This window comes from Phalangium opilio, unplaced genomic scaffold (assembly GCF_054372755.1).
Source record: "Phalangium opilio isolate 3A_F unplaced genomic scaffold, DU_Popi_V2 ptg000014l_1, whole genome shotgun sequence".
NCBI classification, from domain to species: Eukaryota; Metazoa; Arthropoda; class Arachnida; order Opiliones; family Phalangiidae; genus Phalangium; species Phalangium opilio.
This window is the reverse complement of record NW_028324149.1, coordinates 3,902,665-3,919,337: the sequence shown is the minus strand read 5'-3', so window position 1 is coordinate 3,919,337 and position 16,673 is coordinate 3,902,665. Positions and strand designations below refer to the sequence as shown.

Sequence of the window (16,673 nt, the reverse complement as noted above, 5' to 3'; positions counted from 1 at the left end):
TGACTCTTCTTTTGTTGACTTTGGAAACTTAAGAGGTTTATTTATAAAAGTATTACAACAATCAAATCTTATTTCCAAGGTACATACAAAAATTAAGAGCTAAGAAGACCGTTAATAGGATCTTAATAGTGATCTCGAAACTAAAAATTAAACTAATTCGAAACTAGACTAAAAGAATAATTCCCAAAAATTGGTTTTAAAATTAAAAATGTATATTACAAAGTGCATTAAACATTCGACTTAGTCTTGATGAAATGCGCGAAGTCTAGTAAAGACTTCGTCAATATCGACGTAGCAACCTTGAAGATGTCTAAAACGTGATCGCAAGAATGTTAATATTAGTATAATTAATTTGGCAACAGTGTTACGCGTAAAAAAATTGTTTACCGTGATACTTTAGTGGGATCGAAACTAGTTCGCCCGTGCAAAACTCGACGATTATTGAAAGCTACTAAATCACCAGGGAGAAGGTGAAATGAGAGTTGAAAGTTCTTTTCTCTCATCAAACGACCCATTAAACTAAGCGAGAAAGAAGAAAACACAAATTGAACAGCGGTAAGAAAAATGATTCATCGCTGCTAGCTACCTGTAAGCGTGGTAAAATGGCATGACAAGATGCGACGGTGTTTGAAGAGGCGACATTGTTCTGTTATTGTAATGAATTTCTTCAGCTTCTCCATTTTTATCCAAACAAATAACGGGAATGGTTTGACTGTAGGTCATCTGAATAATTGGATTTTAATAATTTAATTCGTAATAAAAGCATTAAAAAAAGGTTAATTCTCTTTACCGAGTGGCTTTTAATACTGAATTTGACGGGTGTCGAGGACAGAATATGAAAGGCCGCTGGGTGATTCTCTTCTAAAAACCTAGCCAGGTTAAATCCATCTACAAAGAAGGATTTACCTCCGTAGTCTTCTCCAGTAGCCTGAGGATCGTTGGCCTTAAGGCAATGCAATAATTGCAGGCCTTAAATTGAAAAGGTACAGAATTATAAACGAAAATATCGACATTTAAGGAGATTTAGAAAATATTTCCTTATCTAAAACGAAGCTATTAACAAATCTTCATAATTCTCAAATTCATATCTACAGTAGATTTGCATAATAACAGCGATATTTTCAAGGCCTTACATAATTTCAACCGCAATTATTAAAAACAGATAAAAATGAATGTTAGTAAAGATAAAGAATTTCGTAATACTTCGCGTCGTTAATATTACAAGTCATTTTAAGGATTATCTGTATTTATTATTGCTAAGGTTGAAACCCACTGTGTTGTTCCTGATATCGCGAAAGAAATGTATTTATACGTAACGTAACATACCGGGAGATTTTTCTCTATAATTCATATCAGTATGAAGTTCAAGACTCATTCCCGTGTAGGCTAAATGACTCGGGTCACTTTGAACCGGTTCACAAATGACGTCGAATGTTTGACCCCAAATTGTGGTCTTAATGTAAGCAAATCGGTTTACGACGTTGATAACTTCGTCCTTCTTTTGAGGAACATCTTTTAAAAAATTTCAAGATTTTAACATTGGCACAATTACCTTAATTAAGTTAAGTTAAGCTTACTTCTCAATATGGCGAAACCGTATTTGTAAAGCATTTCCAACCAAGAATGTAATCCAGCTTCGCTTTCCATGAATTCTCGGTAAGATATTTCTGGGATGTTCTTCCAAATGGAAACACGATCCCAGAGTTCCAACGGAGCTAAAGTCACGTGTTCCGCAGAGTCGAAAGAATCCATGGCGAAACTTCGACCATACTTGTAAAGCCTGAGACGCGATGTAAAGCAAATTTTTGTTAATTGCGGGATTCTTGAATTACTTGTAAATAATCAACTTACCAATCAGCATCGTAGATGCTGTTATGAACACCAGAGTTATCTTCTGGCCAAGTGACATTGAGCTGACCATGCTCGTTGACGAAGAAGGAATTGGGTTTTATATTCGTATCCAATGACGCGGTATCTACCAGTTTCTGTTTACTATCAGGATGAACGCATTTATGACACTTACAATTGTCCCGAAGCTGAAACAATTAAAAGAATTTCTTTTTTGCATTTAAGTTTACGTCAAATGGCATATTTGGCAGATGTTTGCTGATAATATGACATTATTGGCGCAAATACAGTGATCTTTATCATTATAATGACATCATAATATTTATCTCTGAAGGGTGCCATCTTACTTTGCGGTTTTTATGATTTAAAAGGGGTTTAAACGATAACTTAAAAAACACATGAAATAGGAGCACTCAAGGATAAGCTAAAAAATAGAGTCGATAAATTTTATTGCTGTAAGATAACAAATACGAGATATTTCTAAATGTCTGTAAAAATTAACTATCAATTAATAGAATGTCTGATATCTGTAGCGGATGACCCTGGCCTATTTTTATGATATTAAACATAACCCTATTACATTCTTCATAAGTATGGGTATGCCACTAAATGTTAGTTCTTACCCATATATGTTTGAAATCGCACGCTTGATGGTCTTTGAAGATGACTTTCAAGGAGTGGCTCGTGGTTGGAAGAGCTTCCGCTATTAGTTGGGCTTCGGGTTTAACCGAAGTTTGAGCAATTGTACTGTTTCCTAAAAGAAATTGCGACCGAAATTGAAATATTATTGTAATTCAGATGAACTTATTTCGGAGGACAGTTCCGAGTTTTTGCTGTACTCACTTCTTTGATGTAAATTTCTACTTTGAAGAACCAATTGCACTTGCTTTCTAGCCTGTTGACTTTGAGTACCATTGCGAAGCTTAGCCAATGGCTTAAGGTTTTGACACAATTTTTTCATTACGAAAAGGCTCATTTTAAAGAATTATGTAGAACAATATTCTGCAATTAAAGTATGATACAGTTTGTAAGATTAAATACGAAGACACGTGTAGACTACGGTGTTTGTTTACAATTAAAATATTTTCTACAAAAATTATTGTTTAATATTGCTGCTCAATAGATACTTGTCAAGAATATAAGAAAAACTTAAGTGGTGGTTATGATAGTTATCTTTCAGGCTTTTGGGAAATGTTTTTCATGTTGTTTGGGTGAAATTTTGGTATCACGTTATCTAACACAAATACTTGAAAAATATCAGTATTTTCAGAGAAAAAAAATTCCATAGGAAAATAATAGTGCAAAACATCCTTAACTTATCTAAAAATTAAATTAAATCTTTCCAGTAAAGTGCTTTATAATTAACCCTTACACTACGAAATTAACAACGCTTTCTCAACACCCTAAATCATATTTGTTGTGATTTAGTAAAAGGGGCACGTTTTAATAGCTACTCCTTACTTTACACACTTCGAGTTCAAACTACATGGGTTTGACTTCGAGTTCAAACAGCATGGGTTTGTTATTTTGTAAGATGAACTATTTCATTAAAACCAAAACTGGTAAAAGAAACAATGGATACTTACAATTTAAAAACAAATGCGTTTACAAGAACGAAGTCACTGAAATTAAACAGTTGATTGGAATTTCGCTATCATCGGAGAATCTTGGCGAATCGGTTCGCGAGCAACGAGTGTTCTTTGAGCGCGATACTAAAGCCTCCAAAAAACTTTACTCGAGCTTTATCAATGATGAGATAAGACTCGATGGGTTGGCTTACACGCCTATCGGAATTATCTTAATCAAAATATAAAAGGCATTTTAGTTTAAAATGACTTTAAACTTTTACACAGAATTTCCCGCGAACCACTTCTCAAATATTTTTTTTGTACGTTTCATACATTGAAGCCGATATTAACGATGGTAACAATGTACCAGTACAAAAACTACGCTACGATTACCAGCTGTTTCAATACTCTATTTATATTATCTCTGTTGGTTTATTTAAGGTTTACTCAAATGGCTTGGAAATAAACCACCATGTTCTAAAATATTCCGTAAACTAGACAAAACCAGTTTGTTTACGTTGGCTAAAATAATAACATAATCATATCTCGAAAGATATCGCGAGTTCTAGCAACTTTTGGGAAAGCGAAACTCCGAAAAACGAACCAATCAGGGTATTTACTATCAAGATAGTTTTAATATTGTTATTTACAGATAATAATGAACGCGTGATGTTCCTTATCATCGAAGCAATTCATTTGCCAAAAAATTAATAAAAACTCTGTTTATACAGAAAGATTTGAAAAAGTAAAAGACGAGTACGAAAAATGGATCTGTTGACTGAAGTAACAGATATTAGAAAGTTTTTAGTTTTGAAGACACGATTATCAATAATTTGAACGCAAAACTTATTTCAAACATTATTATTTAATTTAACATTACAAAAATACAATTTTCATGAAGAAATAATTTGGCACAAAAACTATAAAATTGGCATTTTATTTTGTGAGCTTTTTTTAGGGTTTTTTTGTTTCCTTAAAAAAATAGGTCCAAGTAGGTAACGTTTTACCTTTAGTTCTTACTAAGAATGTTGTAAAATTTTATGATCTTTGGATAAATTCAGAACTCCATTTGTAGTAACAATATTTTTGGACAGACTGTCTTTGGAAGTATTAAAGTTTACCGAGGCGTTATCGTTCTTTGGCATATCAAAATCTACAATAACAAGTTTATTTTCTCCATCGCTGCTGCTGCTGCTACTACTACTACTATCTTCGTCATTTACGCATTCCACAATGCCTTTTTGCCCTGAAAAAAATAATTTCGACAAATGTTCAATTATAAATAAATCCATCATTGAAATACAAAATCCCTCCCCACCAGACGCAACAAATATGACCTAATCACTCAACCAAACTGACTGACCAATCAAATCCCCCCCCCCGTTTTCGATTAAAAATAAAGCTGCTACAGAGTGCTGTCAGAAGCGCCGGTGTGACGTCACCCATGCTGTTTTCCCTTAAAGAAAAAACGGTAACTGTCATGGCCGCCCATTGCTTAAGGCAGACTCGTGACGTTTAACCTTGGATCTGACGTCACAACTGACAGCACTCTACAAGTACTTAAACCTATCAAAACCTCATTATAGCGCCATCTATTGATACTTAACAGTCACTAATTATTTCCGCGGTTTTTATTGCTTAGCATACGCGTTTCAAAATTTGCGCCAAAATCTCGCGTACTTTGGCCCATAGCGACATCTGTCGACGCTATGGTAACGCGTCGTAAGCTTAATTCTTAAGAATTAGGTCACGTGACTTACTATATTTCAGAGGCATTGTATATTGATGGGAATACCAATTGGACAAAGCAGGCTGTCTTTCAACCCGTTTTATAACACTTTCCGCCGCGTTATTTTTGATAATATTTTTAAAGTTTGAATTGAAACTGGACTCAACGCAAGCGGTGCCGTTTTTGGCAGCAACCAAATTAGTAGGCTGGTGGTCTTCAACTAGGTTAACAGTAGCGGAACCACGTTGTAAAACATTTGAGGGAACTTTGATACAAATTTGACCATTGCTCAAATTGCTAGGCAAATTAAATCGAATAAAGTCTTGTTTCGACTCCGTCGAGTTACTAGAGTCGGTAACCGTGTATATTTTCTCCTTCCCTATATTGTTGGTGTGTTTAATGACACTTGGTTTTGGAAATATTTCGTGTTTTGGCAAGCTATAATTCAGTTCTTTCGTATCTTTCAAGTCTCGAAATGTTGCCATAACTCTTCTTATTGTTAAGGCACCTGCAAAATAAACGTTAATTTTATTTTAATCATAAAATTAAAATAAATTAATTTTTTTTGGAAAATTGTATGTGGCTTTCTTTTTTTGTAGCTGTTTCATGGGAAATATTACGTTATTCAGGATCAAATACTAACAGTCCTTATAAAAACTAACATTTCTTTCAGGGAAACTTAAATTATAGGATAGGTTGAAAAATACAGGATTTTATAAGATTTTTCATGAAACAGACAGAAAAATATAGGATTTTATAAGTTATTTTATGAACTTATAGAATAGGCTTGAAAAATATAGGATTTTATATTATATTTTAGGAACTTATAAAATAGGGCTGAAAATATAAGATTTTATAGGGTATTTCATGAAAATATAGAATAGGCTTGAAAAATATAGGATTTGATATTATATTTTAGGAACTTATAGAATAGGGTTGAAGATATAGGATTTTATAGGATATTTTATGAGAATATAGGATTTTATAGGATATTTTATGAAAATATAGGATTTTATAGGATATTTTATGAAAATATAGGATTTTATAGGATATTTTATGAGAATATAGGATTTTATAGGATATTTTATGAGAATATAGGATTTTATAGGATATTTTATGAAAATATAGGATTTTATAGGATATTTTATGAAAATATAGGATTTTATAGGATATTTTATGAAAATATAGGATTTTATAGGATATTTTATGAAAATATAGGATTTTATAGGATATTTCATGAACTTATAGAGTAGGCTTGAAAAATATAGGATTTTATAGGACATTTTAGGAACTTATAGAATAGGGCTGAAAAATATAGGATTTAATAGGATACTTTATGAAACTAAAGAATAGGGTTGAAAATTATGGGATTTCATAGGATGACTAGGCTCCTCCCATAATGAACATAAAACCTAGTTTACTTTTTCCTTTCCTCGAGTCTTTTTCATGTTTCCACGCATTATTCTTCTTATAAAGAAAATATAGTATTTGTTTTCGTCTTTGAAGTCCAAATTTTGCTAGAAACGATTCACTAGCTTCTTCAAGAAAGCGGCATTTTCTCATTGCATTCTTAAAGCGTTGTTTGGCGTCCGTTAGATACCCATTTCCAGTATCACAATTTTGGCTCCGCCCCTTCATACGATCCCAGTCCTGGAAAACGCGAGTGTAATCCTCATTCCACTGGGAATTGTTCTTGTGCACGAGTTTTAGATGGAAAAGGCCCTCGTTTTGATTTATCCATCGTAAAGTGTCTCCGTACGTCTCATTGTTTAAGGCTGGTAAGATAAAGTCATCCGCTATCAAAGGACCGCCTCTAGGCATCTACAAAAAAGGGTACAATAACAACGGTGTACGTGGCAGTGGAGTGTTAACGTAAAAATATATGAAACAGTGCTTTAGATATTGGGAGGAAAGTTAATTTCTTCACTATTTAATAAAAATGCTTCTTCGTAACATCGTGTTTAAGATAATAGTTCAGATATATCAAATTTTGAAATAACTTGCGCAATACCAAGGGAACCAATACTATTAATAAAATATTTACAATATCTATCTGATAAGTGTAAATTTTGGCAAAAGTATTTGTTCAAAACTAAATTTCTCAGATTATACAACCTCTAAAAATTTTAAAATACATTTTGTAGCGTTTAAATTCAAAATTTGCAACCTATTATAAGAGATTTGCAATAGGAGTGTCGAACCTCTCACACCCACTTGAACCAAATTTGGTACTAAGCCTTGGTCAAAAGCTTAAACGTTTCTTATAAAATTTAAGTTTAAACGTTATTTATAGTATTTCTAAATTTATATTAAGGATATATCTTACCTTCACATAATGGTATATTTTATATACGTATTATCAACTGCTGATTATATAAATTATATAGTAATTATTCAACATAATTAACCTTACCGATAACAAAAAAAAATGTGGCGTTGCAGCACTGCGCGTTACTGGAATACCCGTGCCGATAGACTAAAGACCGAGTGATAAAACTGAGAAATAATGCTTATGTCAGTCAGTTATAGTTATGCTTTCAAGGTGAGTACCGAGTTTATCGCATCGCAGCAGTTATTAGAAGCAGACGACGCGCTATAGTGTGTTACCACGAACTTTGTAGTGACGTCACATGCTCTTATCTCTTACCTTATTTTCAGGCGACCATATTGGCAGTTGCGAGACGTCGTCAGCTTGGGCAATACAAATTCGGGGCCCAATATTGACGTCACAGTTTCCTCCCCCCCAGTATAGCGGTAGCACACTATACTGATAACAGCCTACTCAATCACGCTGTCGGACTGTCGGATTTTCGCCGGGAAAATTTAAAAGTTATGAAAACTACTTTAAGCTTCTATGGGAGAGTGTTTTTCGTCAAAATAATTTGATCTTTATGTCATTAAATCTTATATTTATATTTATTAATTACAAATGCCGTATCTACACACACATTTTTATATCACAAATAGCTCTTCTAGTAGTTTACGCAGTGAAACAAACTCATTTATTTTATGAGAGTAAATGTCAACGTTTAGATTGAAGTACCTACACTACCTTTGTTTTAAAACTACGTTAACACCCTCGCACAGTTGTAGAACATCTCATACGTGTACATTAAGGTGTAGCTTTAAAACTTGTACAGCGCATCACAATACACGCGACGACGTTTCACAGAAACACGTATTTTTGAAATAAATCACAAATGTTACTGTTTTATTTACTCTATTACGTACTGGTACTATTTTCATATCTGGTCCAGAATGTGAGATGTCAATTATTTCTAATACAACCAACCCAAGACTTCGGCAAGCGGCTTATCGATATTGGGGTTGGCGCTGTACAAGCGGGCATGGGGCTGGTTATGAATACAACTTCCGCTTTCGGAACATTGTTTTCCGATATCTCAAACAGCTTCCAAAGGGAATTGGCCAATAACGTGTAAGTAATCTTGAACCACACTATGACACGTAGCCTTACTGAGAGCTCTAGAGTTTGAGTGACACGCAGTACGGTCTGTCCACTACCTGCTCTCAGTAACCAATGTCATATCAGTAAGTCCAATAATAATAAAATTTCTTAAATTTATTGCAGCCCCGTACTTCCTACTGGCTAAGATTGCGAGAAAAATAATTAATATCCTACCCAAGTTTGATGGATTATTTAGCGAATAAAAATACATGGGCTAAAATATAAATTATTTGTATTTAATTTTTTTTTATACTTTCATAAATATTTGATGGCTCAGTTTTACACACGAATATGCTTAATTTCAATACCACCGAAAACTTAAGGCGTAAACGGGTACAAAACTAAGGAATTTTGTATATTTTGAAAGTAAATTAACAATGTTCCTTTGGACTGAAAGTATTAATAAGTAATATTCAGGCAAGCTTATTTTATACTGTCAAGTTATATTGATATTATTGAAGTATAGCGTAATTACCGTGATAGAGGTAAACTTGGCGCGAATAATGAACCATTCATAATAATATTCTGAATACATTAGCGCCGCATTTCCGTCGATTTTTGAATACAGTAACCCGCCACTGTGTTAAGGCATAAGTAATATAGTAACAATAAGTTAGGCACTTTCCATTCGCATTAATGCTAAATTTCACAATTAACGTTTGTTAAACTTGAAAACGGGTGATTGGAAACGCTACAATTTTTTGGCTCTATCTCATTAATGGTCACTCCTTCTGAAACTAGTTTTTGATGTCATATAACAACACTATAAAAGTATTTCATAAATTATCATATTTATTCTTATTGCGTTGCTTAATGTTAAGGTAAATGTACATTATTACAGAGATTGTAGATGGTAAAGCTCAGAGATTGATGCAATACTTAAATATATCTTCCTGTATCATTAGAGATAAAACTTACGAGATAACGACAACCTCTATTCGAAAACATTACCATAGCTTTCGCGTTACTGAGATATGACCCACAGTTTTAAACCTTTTTACAAAGTTCAGTATATTTTCGACACGGCAAATAAGTAATTCTCAAACTCTAAAGAATCACCGAGCCCGGGTCAAAAGAATTCCTAGCAACATTTCACGATTTCTCGATCAAGGTTATCAACAATTGAAAAAGGGCATCACGTCTCTTGTATAGTAAAATATCTCTGGCCAACGTTAGTAGGGCAAAAAACCAGTTTTCGCATCGAAGAGAGTTTGTGTCATTACAGATATTAAGAACGTTTTAATTTGAAGGCAAAAATGTCGAAGGAAAGTTCAACGGCGGGTGCTGAAGCCATGAATATTAACTCGTACTTAAATACGATTCCAAATTTGGCTAAATTGAATGGTAAAGGATTGAAGTTGTATTTAGAAACGGCCCTTACCGCCGAACAAAAGAGTTACCACGCTTTGAGACAGGGAATGCCCGAAGACGGAGACGTGGTCGTTTGGAACGAGTTCTTCGAAGGCGTTGAAAAATTTGGAAAGCAAAGGAAAGAAATTGAGTTTAGAAGCGATTCGATACCGAAGTTGAAATCGTGCTCCATTTCGTCGATACTGGTTCTCGATTGTTTCGACGATAATTATCGACCTTTCGCCCGAGTTAAAGAAGGCGGATTGTACAAGGACTTTGTCAAAATTAAAATTTCGTCGAAACCTTTCACTGGATTTGCCGTGCGTGTTGTTATAACGGCAAAAGTTAAGTAATAGTTAACTTTCTAAAGGACCTTTATGAATTAAGGAAATTGTGACGGGTGATTAATCGTTATTTAAATTGGAGGTTAAGATATTTCCACGTAACCGCGTTCGTAAACGTGCAGCGTGAATAACGTAAACATTTCTCGAAGATTCTAAAGTGCGTATCAAAACAGAATACATTTAAAAGCGGTAATTAAATTTAATTTCATGATAAACATCTGCACATTCCTAAGGAAGTGTGTTTTAACACTTAATGTTAAAAATCATCCAAACATCCTTCGCGAGTCTTCGACTTGATTATGTAAAGTTATAAATAATAAAGTTAATCATTTAAGAGGTTAATGCAAAGAATTATTATTTATAAACATCTTAATAACTTTCCATTCCTGACAGTCTGAATGACTGGCATCAAGTTCGAGAAAGGCCTTTGTTTGTCCTACTTTTTGTCGCGGGAGTCACTCGGTAATTAAAAGGCGCAAATTTATTCAGTTGACATTGACATTTTTGCGTTGCAGGCATACAAGGCTATTTCCTATATACCAATGTACGTTATCGACCTGAATAATTTTCTAACAGTTAAATCTACTACACTTATCGTAACAGTATGTTCGTATGTTTTTGAACGGAAAAATTTTAAAAACAGGAAATCATGGTGGTTTCGAATGCTGGTCACAGCGCGGTAAAGGTAAGTCCTTTAAAACTACGCCTAAATGTTTTAAAGTCCAGTCGTTCTCCGGGCAATAAATTTCTCAATTTGATGATTTAATTGTGGCTAGAATGAGCAGGGCCGGATTAAAGGGGGGGGCGAGGGGCACTGGCCCCTGGCGCAAGGCTTGTTGGGGGCGCTTTGAATTAAACTATTCCCCCTCAGCAACATTTGCTGCTCCTTTAAGGGGGCGCTTACTATCTTGGGCCCAGGGTGTAAAATTGCTTAATCCGGCCCTGAGAATGGGTAGTTCTAATTACTCATTGGATTATTTTAAATACAACGTGGCTTGTCAGGATTAAAATAATTTTGACAACCCAGCGACGCTATACCGCCTTTGCCTAGGCACAGGTGGCTATCGCAAAAGCAATTTTCAACCCTAGAAACCCCTACCGTTGCGGTAACAGTTTCAAATTGTTTGTTCTACAAATAAATCACAGGTAACGGAACAAACTAGATTAGTCAGCAAAGTGGAAAATAAATTCGGTACATATATGAAATACTGCGACCGCGTAGCCAGTAACTTCGTTGTGAACGAAAATCACCCACTGCGCAACTATACTGGAATATTTTACGGCGTTCTATCAGGAATCAACTTTTCAATTTGCACGCTGTGCGTCAAACTACTGGCGAATGTCTCCTCGAATCACTTGGCCATCGTTCGACACTTGTTCACGGCTAGTTTCGCCATGCCTCTGGCTGTGTACTGCGGGGAAAGTTTCATGTTCGACCTAAAAGACAGTGGCTTGGTATTTGGAAGGGCCATTTGCGATACCGCCGGTGTCATCCTTATGTTCTCAACGATACAAAGAGTGTCAATCGAAGAGTCGACCGTTATCATTTTTAGCAGTCCCGCTTTGATAGCGGTTCTTGGACGAATATTTTTAAAAGGTTGGTAAATAAAAGTAGTTAAATTTAAAATTCTGGTGAAAAAAATACTTTTTTAAATATTTCAGAAAAATGCGGGGTAACCCTGGTTATCAGCATCTTTTTGATAATTATGGGGGTGTGTTTGGTAGTAAAGTTACCATGGCACATTGTGACGAAGAATTTGTGGACCTCGTCCGAAATTGAAGGCGTCATTTACGGCGTGTGTTCCATCTTTACAGTCAGCTCTTTCTACATCTTCTCGAGCCTGTTACGCAAAGTAAAGGTCGAGATTATTTTGTGGCATTCATCTTGGATGTCGGTGGTATTTACTTTGGCCATTACCACCATAATGGGGGATGATTTCAAAATTGAAAAGCTCGAAGCGTACGATTTTAGAGTGATGCTCTTGATGGGAGTGGTCAGTTTCTTGGGGCAGTTCTTTTTAATCAAAGCTTTGAAAGTGGAGAATTCGGGACCAGTCTCCATCGCCCGGTCAGCCTCGGACATATTGTGCGCTTTTGCTTTTGACTTTGCGTTTTTCGCGGCCGAAGTGGACGCGTTTAACATCAGCGGCGCTGTTTTAGTTCTGTTGGGTGGCGTCGCCATAAACATAAGTAAATATCTCGGAAGTTTGCCCGATGATTCCTCGATGAAAAAGAAATTCAAGTTGTTGTCTACGTGAAATAAAAGAACTTTGTGTATTTCTCGAGTCTGATATTTCATACTTACAATCGAGTATTTTTAGTAATATATTAGTATTATAAAAAGTAGAATCTCAATTTTAGTCCATTTAGGTGTGAAATAACAATGAGGTTTCGCCTTAAGTGACGGTTAATTCGCGTGAAAACTGTCGAAAAAATCAAATCTAGGTAGTTTTTGGTGGCAATTTTGGCTATTGGGTTTGGCACAGTTCCGAGATGGGAGAAAAGTAGCGCTTCCGGCAGAGATCATCGCGTAAACGAGAGAAACTTTTAGTCACGATCTTCGTTGGATAATGTGAAAATATTACTTTTAAATCACTCAGTTTCAGTACAAACTTCAAATACATCGTTATACGAATCTCAAACTATAATTTTACAAAAGGCAAGCACCAGGCTAGAAAATGACGATTGTATTCATGTACAATGCAACACCCTACGCTTACTGTTTGAATAAACGAATCAAATTTATCGGTTCGTTATAGTAAAGAGTGAAACTGTTTGGTTTGTCGTTCTGATCTTGTTTATTCTGGGATTGATAGCGTAGAAAGTAGGCTAGCTTGTGTAGGAGGTTCGAGAATGAGAGTACACTTTTTATAACAGCTGTTTAAATCTCAAAGCCTAGTTTGGTGGTAAGAAAGAGTCGTAGAGTCGCTTTTCGCCAAGTTCCACCGTTCGAGCGCTGCCTTCAGCGTTACAGTTTATATCCATAATAAAATGCGGGACTAACTAGGACCCTGGCGGAAAATGAAAAGAAGACGAAAAAAAAAACCGTCAGCTTCTTTCCGCTTTTTCACTTTTCTCGACAGAATTTCTATTAATACAATAACTTGGCATTACAGCGTTATTCGAACCAGCCCTGATACTTTCAAGGGGATGTGGTAGTTCGTCATTCTCGGCTTTTCCTCGCAATCTAGACTAACATATGCGTTTCAAAAGAAAAAACAATTGTAGAACTTTAGTCTTTCACATTACCTTAAGAGACAATAACATTGATGGTAGATTAAGACTTAACGAACGAGATAATGGTTTCAGCGTCATGGGTCAATTGATTCTAGAGATACAGTTTTGCCTGTTGATGTCACAAATACATAAAACTAGGTCTCCAATTAAGAGAACATGACGCGACGATTTAGTTCTTCGTCTCGCTTTCGTAACGACCAGATCTAATCTCAATACCTCTTAGTTATATTCATTCCATTCTTTGCCGTTTAGATAACGGTATTTTTGGCGGACAATCACCACTTTGTTTAAAAAAACAAGCGTTTCTTTGAAGGAGAGAACGTATTTTTGATGTCTGGCTTACCAAAATTATTCCAGCTAATTTAGTCTATTGTTGGACGCTGAATTTCTAGGAATAGTATATTTCGGTTGACAGACAACTGCTTGGAAACTGTGATAAATTAGACTGTAAATTATCCAAGTAACACGGATAATTGTATTTCTACCTCGATAATCGATGCTTATTAACGTTTGGAGGTTCTAAAATATCCCTTTATCGCGTCAAGGTGGATGACCCAAAGGTTGCATAAGGTACAAGACCCATACGGTCAATACATTGGGTTGCCCGTGTCAAATGTTCCTCGTCCAAGATAATATAATCATATCAGATTTAACTCAAAAACTAGAACCATCAAGTCTAGGCCTAGAAAATGGGATTCCTAGTTCTTTGGTACTTCTGGATTAGTTGCCAACGCCAGGATTCAGTTTCGAATCTTAATCTCTATCGATAACGTTTATAATAACTTACAATGTTATCAATTGATAAATTTACCAAAATCAATCGATCTTTTTACTAGAAGCTAGACAAGCGGCTCAAGTAGATCCAAACACAACAACGCCCCTTTGTTGTCAAGCATCGTGGGTTAAAGAAAAACATTGACAGACGGTACTAGCCGCGTGCCGGTATATCCTTTCCACCCGCCAGTAATTTGCGTTCGCCACCAATCAATTAATGAAGAAAGAATAAAGAAGCTGGTAACTAGAGGGGGTGGACGAGCTATTAAATCAATATGGTACCCAGTTATAAACCTCGTTCAACTTTGCAACGCGAAAAAGGTTCAAAATAACTCTCTGTTGCCAAACTACTCACTCTGGGACGAAACGAAAGAGTTATAAATATAACCTAGCTAAGAATTAAAGGAAGAGTATACGAATGTAAACTAACCATAGTTACGAAAATGATACTGAAACTTCTTTTATGGGCGTGACATATTTTGCAATAGAGATTGTCAATAATGCATTAACAGTGTCTAATGAAAGCGAGTTGTGTTTTCGAGTAATAGGCATTCTACGCAAAATGATGGAACAATGTGTTGAAAACTAAGCGGAATACAAGAATTACTGTCCAATGTATTTCGTTTACATGGTAGAAAACTTGACATACGACTGCCTAAACAGTTTTAACACTGATTATCCGTAATTGTCTTGCAAATTGAAATAGAACCTAATTAACGATATCAAAATTAAAAACAATTCCTAGTTGAAACCGCCAACACGAAATGGACGATACAAAGTAATAGCTGATAACTGGTCTTATTCGATTCTCAAAATAAGTGGTATTGTCACAGTAACGCCGCCATTTTGACCATGAAATCCTCGCAACTCTTCCTTTAATCGCGTGAAAGTGGGACAAAGGATATTTGGCCCAGGAACCTCAGCTTGATTTGGCTGCTACCTTTATGTTATTCCAGAAAGTCTTTTAATAGCAGTACCACCATCCTCCCCCTCCCTCCCCCCAAGAGCGGCGTTCGGGATTCCTCCCACGCAGTCCCATTAAAACGCCGTAAAGATGGCGCTGGCGGAGGAAACCCTCGTCCGCCCGTACCTCGAAATTAGTAATTCGACACTGCGGCATGACATCATCTCTAGGCTGCCTTCCAACATCCTTCTACCCTCAACCCATCACCTCCTGCCGCACCCAGAGATTCCAACACTAAGCTTTCGAAAAACTTCGCTATAGTTATGACTAGCTTATGCTATTTACGTAATGGGTCCCCCTGACAACGCTTAGTGTCCTTGTAATGAAACGTAAATCAGGTATATTTGGTGTTGGATCAGCTTTAGGCGCTTGGGGTACTTAGATTACAAATACAAGCATTCAATGCAATACACCAAGATACCAAAATTTAAGGTCGGGGTAAACTGGCGTAGGGATACTAATCATCAACGTATCCAAGTGCCTCATCACCTTCTGTTCTTTCAATCTGTTTTTGATGTTACTGAAAACCCATACTTATTTGTACTTAAATGTTTTATAAGCAATAAGCCCATTTAAATTCATGAAGGGGCGCATCTTGTTGCATTGAGTTGTTCCTTTCTCCGTGAAAACCGAATGTTTGTCTATAGATAGAGGGTGTAGAATACATAATACATACACATCTTGTCTCTGTTGCCTTCAAAGAAACCCCGATTTCTCCGGAACGTTTCATACGCTAGGGATATTTTTGTCTTCTCGACTTGTTTACCTTTTTTTCCCTTCACTGAAGAAATCTTAATTACTAATGTTAAAGACCGTACAACGATCAAGAACACTCGTTAATGCTTACAAGTTTAATGACTTAAGTTAAAGACATCGTTAAATAGTAATGGTGAACTTCAGGCGGTGTTACCGAAGGATCTGTAAGAACGCAACCCTATAACGCCTAAGTATGGGTCTACCGTATTGGCATTGAAAGGCAAAATGAAATTCGAACTTATCAATCAGTAAATCTAATTTAGGGAGACTTTAAAGACGTTACTCGTATTTATCGTATCGGGTTTCGTTCCTAGAGTCGAACCCTGGGTTCAACCTCTATTAAGAAAGGATTCCTATTCTCTTTTGGGCAAAGGGTCTGATAGACACTAAAATAACTGTTGAATTTCTTAGGTAATAAGACGGATTAAGCAATTTTTATCACGCCCGAAGAGCTATTCTCGAAATTCGCGCGAAACATTTCGGGGTAAAACTAAATGGCTTCGAATAAATTTTTTCTGGTAACCTTCCACGAGTATGAAAGCGAATGTTTTAAAAAAATGAAAAAGTGGTTCATGAGAGCGGGAACGAAAGGCAATTGGGAGGGAGGGGGATGTTGTGGGTGCGTCCGCCTCCCTCG

General features: G+C 35.9%; 4 protein-coding genes and 1 long non-coding RNA gene across 8 annotated transcripts; 2 read left to right on the top strand and 3 right to left on the bottom strand.

Annotated features, from left to right (window-relative positions):
- Positions 1-6: 6 nt before the first annotated feature.
- LOC149705189 (uncharacterized) lies at positions 7-4,121 on the bottom strand. Its single transcript, XM_089865372.1, has 10 exons — positions 3,435-4,121; positions 2,692-2,850; positions 2,472-2,602; positions 1,852-2,036; positions 1,578-1,780; positions 1,327-1,512; positions 791-969; positions 587-723; positions 388-519; positions 7-310 (listed from the first exon to the last, which is right to left on the bottom strand). Exons 2-10 carry the CDS (start codon positions 2,822-2,824, stop codon positions 241-243), a joined length of 1,356 nt encoding a protein of 451 aa, XP_089721498.1. The 5' UTR covers positions 2,825-2,850; positions 3,435-4,121; the 3' UTR covers positions 7-240.
- A 141-nt stretch (positions 4,122-4,262) lies between these two features.
- Positions 4,263-7,797, bottom strand: LOC149705188 (uncharacterized). 4 transcript variants are annotated; one of them, XM_089865381.1, is made up of 4 exons: positions 7,559-7,797; positions 6,567-6,966; positions 5,177-5,653; positions 4,263-4,662 (listed from the first exon to the last, which is right to left on the bottom strand). In XM_089865381.1, exons 2-4 carry the CDS (start codon positions 6,964-6,966, stop codon positions 4,436-4,438), a joined length of 1,104 nt encoding a protein of 367 aa, XP_089721507.1. In that variant the 5' UTR covers positions 7,559-7,797; the 3' UTR covers positions 4,263-4,435. The 4 variants fall into 4 exon arrangements, with proteins under 4 accessions (XP_089721507.1, XP_089721509.1, XP_089721506.1 ...); XM_089865383.1 differs by having other exon boundaries at positions 6,567-6,920; positions 7,559-7,793; XM_089865380.1 differs by having other exon boundaries at positions 7,472-7,632.
- On the top strand, positions 7,600-10,647 carry LOC149705187 (uncharacterized). Its single transcript, XM_089865405.1, has 3 exons — positions 7,600-7,687; positions 8,403-8,581; positions 8,735-10,647. The coding sequence occupies exon 3, from the start codon at positions 9,868-9,870 to the stop codon at positions 10,312-10,314; it is 447 nt and encodes a 148-aa protein (XP_089721531.1). The 5' UTR covers positions 7,600-7,687; positions 8,403-8,581; positions 8,735-9,867; the 3' UTR covers positions 10,315-10,647.
- A 307-nt stretch (positions 10,648-10,954) lies between these two features.
- On the top strand, positions 10,955-12,660 carry LOC149705186 (solute carrier family 35 member G1-like). Its single transcript, XM_089865656.1, has 3 exons — positions 10,955-10,990; positions 11,452-11,902; positions 11,968-12,660. The coding sequence occupies exons 1-3, from the start codon at positions 10,955-10,957 to the stop codon at positions 12,561-12,563; spliced, it is 1,083 nt and encodes a 360-aa protein (XP_089721782.1). The 3' UTR covers positions 12,564-12,660.
- A 569-nt stretch (positions 12,661-13,229) lies between these two features.
- Positions 13,230-14,322, bottom strand: LOC149705185 (uncharacterized). Its single transcript, XR_016381550.1, has 3 exons — positions 14,028-14,322; positions 13,420-13,961; positions 13,230-13,316 (listed from the first exon to the last, which is right to left on the bottom strand). It is a non-coding gene; the product is annotated as an uncharacterized LOC149705185 (long non-coding RNA).
- Positions 14,323-16,673: the final 2,351 nt, after the last annotated feature.

What these genes read in the sequence shown, in the direction of transcription:
- LOC149705188 (XM_089865381.1), bottom strand. Translation starts at nt 6,966, where the DNA reads ATGCCTAGAGGCGGTCCTTTGATAGCGGATGACTTTATCTTACCAGCC. An exon ending in AGACTCGAGGAAAGGAAAAA is followed by an intron (nt 5,654 to 6,566) that starts GTAAACTAGGTT and finishes TTTATTTTGCAG; the next exon opens with GTGCCTTAACAATAAGAAGA. An exon ending in TACAATGCCTCTGAAATATA is followed by an intron (nt 4,663 to 5,176) that starts GTAAGTCACGTG and finishes TATTTTTTTCAG; the next exon opens with GGCAAAAAGGCATTGTGGAA.
- LOC149705189 (XM_089865372.1), bottom strand. Translation starts at nt 2,824, where the DNA reads ATGAGCCTTTTCGTAATGAAAAAATTGTGTCAAAACCTTAAGCCATTG. An exon ending in TAGAAATTTACATCAAAGAA is followed by an intron (nt 2,603 to 2,691) that starts GTGAGTACAGCA and finishes AATTTCTTTTAG; the next exon opens with GAAACAGTACAATTGCTCAA. An exon ending in AGCATCTACGATGCTGATTG is followed by an intron (nt 1,781 to 1,851) that starts GTAAGTTGATTA and finishes ATCGCGTCTCAG; the next exon opens with GCTTTACAAGTATGGTCGAA.
- LOC149705187 (XM_089865405.1), top strand. Translation starts at nt 9,868, where the DNA reads ATGTCGAAGGAAAGTTCAACGGCGGGTGCTGAAGCCATGAATATTAAC.
- LOC149705186 (XM_089865656.1), top strand. Translation starts at nt 10,955, where the DNA reads ATGGTGGTTTCGAATGCTGGTCACAGCGCGGTAAAG. An exon ending in CTGGTCACAGCGCGGTAAAG is followed by an intron (nt 10,991 to 11,451) that starts GTAAGTCCTTTA and finishes AATAAATCACAG; the next exon opens with GTAACGGAACAAACTAGATT. An exon ending in TGGACGAATATTTTTAAAAG is followed by an intron (nt 11,903 to 11,967) that starts GTTGGTAAATAA and finishes TAAATATTTCAG; the next exon opens with AAAAATGCGGGGTAACCCTG.